General features: G+C 48.0%; 1 protein-coding gene across 1 annotated transcript in view; it reads left to right on the top strand.

The window, feature by feature from the left end:
- Window positions 1–3,868: 3,868 nt before the first annotated feature.
- The window catches only part of LOC144936975 (solute carrier family 12 member 3-like), a 31,822-nt gene continuing 27,133 nt past the window's right edge, over window positions 3,869–8,557 (top strand). The window contains exons 1-4 of the mRNA XM_078864230.1: window positions 3,869–4,222; window positions 5,261–5,461; window positions 5,954–6,073; window positions 6,839–6,914. Of these exons, the coding sequence (XP_078720356.1) occupies window positions 3,869–4,222; window positions 5,261–5,461; window positions 5,954–6,073; window positions 6,839–6,914 (751 nt within the window). The remainder of the gene's footprint in view (window positions 4,223–5,260; window positions 5,462–5,953; window positions 6,074–6,838; window positions 6,915–8,557) is intronic.

Here is an 8,557-nt window from a genome sequence, read left to right as displayed (position 1 = left end):
AGTGGAAAGAGAGACGCGCGTGGATCTAGAGGACACACGCGGAGTCATCATTAATGACAACTCATGCTGTTAATTAAAATGCACGTGGGCAGGACACGTCGCTACAAGGGATGGTTGCAGATGGTCATTTTACATCGAGTCGTGGCGATCTCTGCCTAACGCCTGACACTCTGTGCGCTTTAAATTTCGATTTAAAGCTTTCGTGACTGCAGGGATTCATATTTTATTATGTTTTATTTTTATTATTTTATTATTTCCATTATACGTGACTTTACCGAAAGAACCAAGAAGATGACTCTGTGCGCAGTGTGTGTAACACTGGGCAGGCTACGTGGATTTTTATGCAATTTTAAATGATTTTCTGTTTTTATTAAAAGCGATTTACACCAAATGTGATATATATATAATTATTTTATTAATAAATTCAATACAATCTTAATTTTTTTCTTTTACATTCAATCATTGGCTTTTATCAACCCGTAATATGATGGGCAATTGCACTCGTAAATACATGACGACGGAGTGTCAGCCACGGGACGGAACCGCGCGCGCGAGAGAGAGGACACCCACCCACGACTGCAGCGATGACATCGTGTCGCGTGCAGGAGGTTGCGTGCGTCGTTGCAGCGCGCACGATCGTGAGAGGTGCTCTCGGCTTGGGGACGCTTTCATCCAGCAGTGAATTGAGCAAAGCTGACGATGAAACATCCAGCTTCATTAGCCCACCGATTAATGCGCTGCGTTGATTCGTCCATTTGATTTTCGCTGTTGAATTGTACGGACGCACACAAAACCCACGTTGCATTGATGTCCGAACAACTGTTATGCCGATGTTGGCTCTTGTTGACAAACACGATTCAATTAAGGGCGCACGTGGTAGACTTGACACGGACAAACAGAAGAGATGCTCATCATGGCTCATTCACTGAGGATGAAAGCCATGCAAATCAATATCCTCTACGTTATATTACAACATGAATCATCTCTTAACGTAGGACCTAGGTTAGCGGCCCAAATAAAACGTTCATACGCATGAAAATGAATACTTCAAAGGGCATGCCTTTCATCAGCATCATCGTTATCTGCATAAGCAACAGCAGATGATTAACGTTTGTTTTTTTTGGCGAATTTGCCACATTTGTGTCCGCACTGCGCCATCGGCGTCATGTCAAAGTCGTCTCTTGTATAAGCAGCGCGGCCCCGTTGTGTTCGAGAACGGCCCGCAGAAGCGATCGTCACAGAGCTACCACTGAGAGAGACACCCACACAGTAGGAGGCAGCAATGTCCCACCCACGCTTGCCACAGAGAGTAAGATTACGAAGCCTTACGGACGGACCAACTGATATTTGTACTTGCAAACACCAAATAATAAATAATACGATCGGGTTTTTTTGTTGTTGTGTGGTAATTGATAAGCCCAAATACTCAAGCACGTAATAACACAGATTAATTAGATGCGGCCGAATGGATTCAACAGTACTATTACAGATGGCTGTCGTTCATAATGTATGAACCAACAGCAGTTAACGAGAATGGATATTTAAAACCAAACAATGCATCGTTAAGATACGTGGAATTCCAATTGTTCAGCACACCCGTGTGTGGATTTACTCTCCAACACAACGGTGTACTGAACTAGTTCACGAATTGGCATGTTTTGTTTACATTTCAAACCTTGTTAATTGGCTGTGTCGGGTGGTGACGGGTTTAGCGACACATTTATATTTCACGCGATCAAACCCAAAAAGCTCTATTATGGAGAATATTGGTCGCGAAAGGCGACTACTCCGTGTTAAACAATGCTTGGAATTCATATTCTTGGTTCTTTCGGGAAGGGAAATAATAAAAATAAAACAATAAAATTCTCACGACGTTTCGATTGCAACACAAGCAATCATCATCAGGTGTGAAAACCACAGCAAGAATTTTTTTACCGAAAGAACCAAGAATATGAATCCCTGCAGTCGCGAAAGCTTTAAATCGAAATGCGTAGAATGTTTGTTAAAGTAAAATCCTTAATGTTGGTCATGTTTCTGGGGTAAAAAACTTTTGGCGAGGTGTGCTGAGATCAAAGGCTCCGGCCACGATGGCATCTGTGGTTGGCACCACTTCAGTAATCCTCATCTTCAATTCGTGATGCGATTCCCAAAGTGTATGGGTTGTCATTTAATGATAAAATAATAAATTAAATAATAGCATACGACATTTCGATTGCAACACAAGCAATCATCATCAGGTATAAATGAAATAGCAACAAAAATCTAATAGTTTTCTGTTAGATTTTTGTTGCTATTTCATTTATACCTGATGATGATTGCTTGTGTTGCAATCGAAACGTCGTATGCTATTATTTAATTTATTATTTTATCTTTATACGTGACTTTACCGAAAGAACCAAAGAGTAATTCCTGCAGTCAAGAAAGCTCCAAATTAAGATTGTCATTTAATGTCCATTGACCCTGCAAATGAATGGCACTAAGCATATTGCTGTCTCAACGATGGCAGCATCGGTTGTGATTGAATGCGTGGGCGATGCAGACGGAAACGTTTAGCTCGATTTTCAACGTTCCAACTTTACTGAACAAAAAAAATCAACCGGCATATTTACCCACGTGACGGCTTGATTTGATTGGCTATGTCAGCTTGCGGAGGGTTATAGTTACAGAATTGACATAACGCCCCCTACATTATTATCAATCATAATGGCAACAATTTCTTCTCTGGCAAATACACGTCAAGCCATCGTTGGTTCTTTACACGAACTTGCGAGACCGGAAAGCAAGCATTAGCCTTCACAACAAATTCATTAAACAAAACAAAAAACAACTCCCGAGGCTACAAGTAGGTAGTAAATGAATAAGAACATGAATGACATTCTTTCGGGCTTGAGCAAACTGGCCTGACCCTCCATCGCAGCAAAATGACCGTGCGCTGAGGTTGACGAGAGATGATCTCTCCCTCTGCTCCATTGCCTTCTCGGGTATTCCAGTCCACGCTTAATGTGCGTTGTGTTTTGGGGGGGTTTTCTTTTATTTTTTATTTTTACGCAAAGAAAACTACTTCAACTCGAATGAGCTCTGGGTACGTTTTTTTAAAATCCTTTATATTAAGTTCACTTGCTTGCTTGCTTGCGCGCTTACGACCGTGCAAATCTTTCGGTCGTTTTTTAACCCACTTCCCGTGATCCAATCGAGCTGACATTTTGCACACAGACTCGTTGTGCGTGACAATTTATTTTCGTGAAAAAAAATTCCATAACTTTACACTTTTTAGGATTTTTTTTTAAATATTTAATTACTAATTGCTTAATGGTGACAGGCAATCATCTGACCCATAGGTGGCAGCCATCTCAAGCCAGAGGACGAGAGGGCTCTAGCCGCCACGCATATAAAGGATTTATGGTGAAAAACTTTGTTTTTACGGGTTAATTCTTTTTCAGTCATCAGCTGATGCCGATTCTCGTTCGCTGCCCCGAGGCGCCTCGCTAACGAGAGGCCCATCTCCGTCCGCTGCTGGCATGAACCAGACTTCAGGGTCATCACCCACGCTCGCATAAACCGATCGTAAAGATCTCCGGGAGCGAGACGAATTAGCGGTGGTCAATCGAGCGCACGCCCTGCGGTTTATAAAAACCCGAGGTTACAACAATTACGGGCGCAGGGAGCTTTGGCTGTGCGCTCGCGAGTTCGAACCCCCACCACGGGGGGTACCTGCAGCTGACCGTGTCAGCATCGCAGGTGGCTCCGATTAGCGCGGTTGGCTACGTACGGTGCGAAAGAAGTTCAATACACACACACATCTATCTCAAGCCGCACCACTCGTGGCTCCTCCTGCCGGCCGTGTCACCCTCGGGCTCCACTGCCGCCCATGCTCGGCGTCAGACGCGGGCGATTCGAGGTGTCGGGACCCATGGCAGACTCCCTGTACGAGAACGATGGCCAGGCGGCTCAGCCGAGCCGCTTCCGAGTGAGCCGCCTCTCCTCGCTGGGAGGAGGAGGAGGAGGAGACGACACCGACGACGCCGGGGAGGGTCGCGCCCGAGGCGACCTGGAGCTGACGGGCTACGACACCGTGAGCGACACCTACTACCAGAAGACGTGGGGGCACGACACGCTGGACGCGGTGCCACGCATCGACTTCTACTGCAACACGGTGGTGCCGGGGGAGAGGGCCCAGCAAGTGCGGCCCTCTTTGGCCGAGCTGCACGAAGCTCCCGTGAAGGTGCGCGTACGTCCGTCAGTCCCGGGGGGGGGGGTGCCCCCCTCTTCCACAAGGATCGCTCATGGGGCGTGCGGGGACGACCTGATGTCCCGTCGTTGAGTCGTTCCTCATCTGACATTTTTCCACCATCCGTATTCTTGTTATTCTTCTTCCCTCCCCCCTCTCCCCCTCTCCTCTTTCTCTCTTCTCCTATCTCCACTCCATCTTTGTCGTGCTGTTTCATAAATTTTACCCCGAGATCACAGCTGCTGGGGTGCCACGGTGTTAATTACCTCGCCTGGTGTACAGGAGGTTTGTGGGTTCGATCCCGACCCTGACCCCCGCTGTATATTTGTGGTTTGCTGAGTCTTGCTCCCGGTGGTCGCGTGGATTTTTCTCCGGGTCCTCCGGCTTTTCCCTCCACATTTAGAATCAACATCACGCGTTTAGAGTATTTGGCTGCTATAAATTTCAACATGATAAACCACTTCGTCGAGCTATCATTTGTGGCCATGTTGCTTCTGAAAAAGAGCTACATAGCTCAGTGGTCCTTACCTGGTAAATTGTAAAAATAAATTGTTTAGTTTTTTTAGGGCTCTCTGCGTTAATTGCGCGTGTTGTTGTTGAAATATACAAATATTATTCGGGAAAATGTATAAAAACGTGCCTTGCCCCCCAGGTCTCCGATTTAACGATGATTTATCGTGAATATACAGGGCGATCCTACTGCGAATGTTCAGGCGGCAGTGTTGTCTGTGTGTCTGTCTGTGTGTAGCTGCTACGGAAACTCCCCGCGCCAGATCCGAGTAAAATACGCACCCTGCCACGGCACGGGTGTGCGCTTTGGAACTCCAAACCCACGCGGACAAAACTCCCAAAGTGTCACTTCTACAGTTAATTCCCGGCTCACGTCTTTTAAACCAAACTGTGCAAAATTTACGCGTCGGTTTTTCACGACCAACAACCATCACGATTCATAAATGATTATTTTTTTTCGCGTTCACTCGACATCTGATAGATGATGAGAGATGAATGGCTACCCACCCACACACTCCGTAGCCATCCCTCGCCGTCTCGCGATGCCACGAAGCATCGCGAGACGCACTCTCTTCCACGCGAGCTCATCTCATCGCTGCCTCTCCGCTGTGGTCGTCCTCTCGCCTGCGCGTTCTCTCCTTTGGCTGCCATTACATCCACCGGTCTTGCCCACTGGCAGTTGAGATTTTCACAGTGTGTCCTACCCAAGCCCTCGTACCTCCCGTAAGAGTCACTTTGATCCGTGATTCCCATTTATGTTTCTGACCCATGTGTTTGGACGTCTGTGAAAAAGAGCAGTAGAGCTCATCGGATCCCTTCAATATAATCACGTGCTCTGATTATTATTATTCTTTTTTGTCTGTTTCTCGTGCACCCTTTAGCTCTTGTTCAGTTTTATTTGTTCAATGGGAGGGGGGGGGGTGTACCGTGCTTGTCCTATGCGAATTCTCGCCCCCGCCCATAGGAACGTGGACTTTCCACTCCTGGCCCAGGGCTGTCAACGGGAGATGTGCGATGCCTCGCTGTTTGACTGCTGTGCCGAATACGCACATGGCTGACACAGCCACGTGGGTTTGAACCCTGGAATGAGCGGCTGAGATGGCCCGGGGTGCATCGACAACTCAGGTGGCAACGTGGGTCTCAAGAGAGAGGGGGTCATGCCCCCCCTGCCCCCCCCCTGCCCGCCCCCCTGCCCCCCCCCCCCCTGCCCCACAGCTGCCGCCGTCACCGCTGGAGTCCCCCGAGGAGGGAGCCGCTGGGGGAGAGGACGGGGACGCCGATGAAACGGCACCGGAGCCCGAGCTCATTCGCTTCGGCTGGGTCAAGGGCGTCATGGTGAGGCTCCCACGTTGTTGGGATTTACGACCAGCAACACAAACACCACCACCACAACCACCACCACCACAAACACCACCACAACCAACACAAACACCACAACCACCACCACCACAAACACCACCACAACCAACACAAACACCACAACCACCACCACCACAAACACCACCACAACCAACACAAACACCACCACCACAAACACCAAAAGCATCACTACAACCACAAACGCCACCACCACAACCACCAACAGCACAACAACCACCAAAAAAGACACAGATCCCCCGTATAGCCTTAATAGACTGTTGGGGCAAGTGCTGTTAGCGAGCAGCACCTATGAAGGCCGGGACGGCTCACGAGGAGGTGGGTGGCCAGCACCACGCCCCGGCCGCGTTTGTCTCCCCGGTTGCGATGTTTACACACCGCACAAGATGCTCATTTGAGGCTGAGTCGACCTAGGGGAGGCCCATGACCGATTGAGATAGTCGTCACCGGTGTTGGCTGTGAGCGTTGTTCAATGTCCCAGCCCCAAGGCTGACAACCATCAGCGGCGAGTGAAAGATGTGAACCATCTATCACACGGCGCGGTGCGTAAACACGAGCGCCGGGGAGACAAAGGCGGCCGGGTGTGTACCCGGCCACGCGACAATAATCGGCCTTTACGAGGTGATCATCATCAGCACTTGCCCCCGCCAGCCTGTGTCGGCAACATGCATTGTCTTGCGCAGCAGCGGGCTAACGAAGCGTCATCGCCACGTGCGCTTGCAGATCCGATGCATGCTCAACATCTGGGGAGTCATTCTCTATCTCCGGCTGCCCTGGATTACGGCGCAGGCCGGCATCGGTAAGGCATCTCACGACGCACGGGACACAACGACAGAGATGCCCCCCCCCCTCCCCCCCACGTGGCCTTTAACGCAGACTGCCTGGGAAGAATCGCTGTGAGCGATCACCTCGTCAAACGGTGTTTTTAAATCCTTTATATTAAGTTCACTTGCTTGCGCGCTTACGACCGTGCAAATCTTTCGGTCGTTTTTTTTACCCACTTCCCGTGATCCAACCGAGCTGACATTTTGCACACAGACTCGTTGTGCGTGACAATTTATTTTCGTGAAAAATTTTTTTGACAAAATTGTACACTTTTTAGGATTTTTTTTTTATATTTAATTACCAATTGCTTAATGGTGGCAGGAAATCATCTGACCCATAGGTGGCAGCCATCTCAAGCCAGAGGACGAGAGGACTCTAGCCGCCACGCATATAAAGGATTTATAGTGAAAAACTTTGTTTTTACGGGTTAATTATTTTGTTGTTGTTGTTGTTTCTGGAACTCGATCTAAGAGCTTCTCGGCTCACGGGGTGATTCCAAATAACTTGAATTGAAGTGACTCAACAACGTAACCACGGCGCCCGTGCCAGGCTATGTGCACGTTAAGGCCAGAGACACGCGCACGCACGCCCTGATGAAGTTGATCTGTAAGAGCTCGCCTCATCGCCTGCACCGTGTGAACTGATTTGGATTCACGTGTCAGATAATCCTAGTAGCACAATAGCTACATATGTAGTAGCTACATATGTTACGGGCCCCGCACTTTCAAGGGCCCCGCGCTAAATGCTTTCAAGCTATCAATTCCGGTTCAGTGATTCTGCACTTGCTCTATTACTATAGTACTATACCGCCTTCAACTTTTACGAACGACTGGGTGTTTAACGTTAGCGATTTGTCGTATTATCTGGCTGTATCGCAAATAAAAAAAACACAATTACTTTTCTATGCAAGTAAAAAATTTGTGTTTTTATATTTACGTGTTTTTTTTTATTTAGGGCCCCTTTATAACAGATGCTACAGGCCCCGCACTAGCTTAATGCGGCACTGCTTCTCGGGTTAGACAAGGCAGTTAAGCCGGAATATATTTAGCGAGACACGTCGTGGAATTTCCTCGATGCCTTGGATCGAATACATTGAACAGTTACGCGTTTAGTTCGTGGCATTTGATATGAGACTACCTGAGAATACGAGCCGATTGCAAATTGGCCAGGAGATGAAAGTACAGCAATGGATTGTGGAATCCATCTGTGCGGTGCTTTTGAGTGTTATCCACTCGCATGCAAAGAGCTTTGTCCAGACACTCCCTCGTCTGGTATGCAGGAGGTCATGGGTTCGATCCAGACCTTGACGCCTGCTGCTGTGTATTTGGAGTTTGCGTTTCTCTCTCCCCGTGGTCGCGTGGATTTTTCTTTGGGTCCTCCGGTTTTTCCCTCCACATTTAGAAACACGCGTTTAGAGTGTTTGACTGCTGCAAATGTCCACGTAATAATCCACTTCGTTGAGCTATCATTTGTGGCCAGGTGGCTTCTGAAAAAAAAGCCAAAAATCTCAGTGGGCCCTTACCTGGTGAAATAAAAATAGTCAAAAATAAATGTTTGTCAAAAAACATACCAATGCAGGATCCGATTGCAAAACGTGTCTTTAAGACTCGCTGACGC

Source organism: Lampetra fluviatilis, chromosome 17 (assembly GCF_964198595.1).
Source record: "Lampetra fluviatilis chromosome 17, kcLamFluv1.1, whole genome shotgun sequence".
Classification (NCBI taxonomy): Eukaryota; Metazoa; Chordata; class Hyperoartia; order Petromyzontiformes; family Petromyzontidae; genus Lampetra; species Lampetra fluviatilis.
The sequence above is the reverse complement of the archived record's forward strand: the minus strand, read 5'-3'. Positions and strand labels throughout refer to the sequence as shown.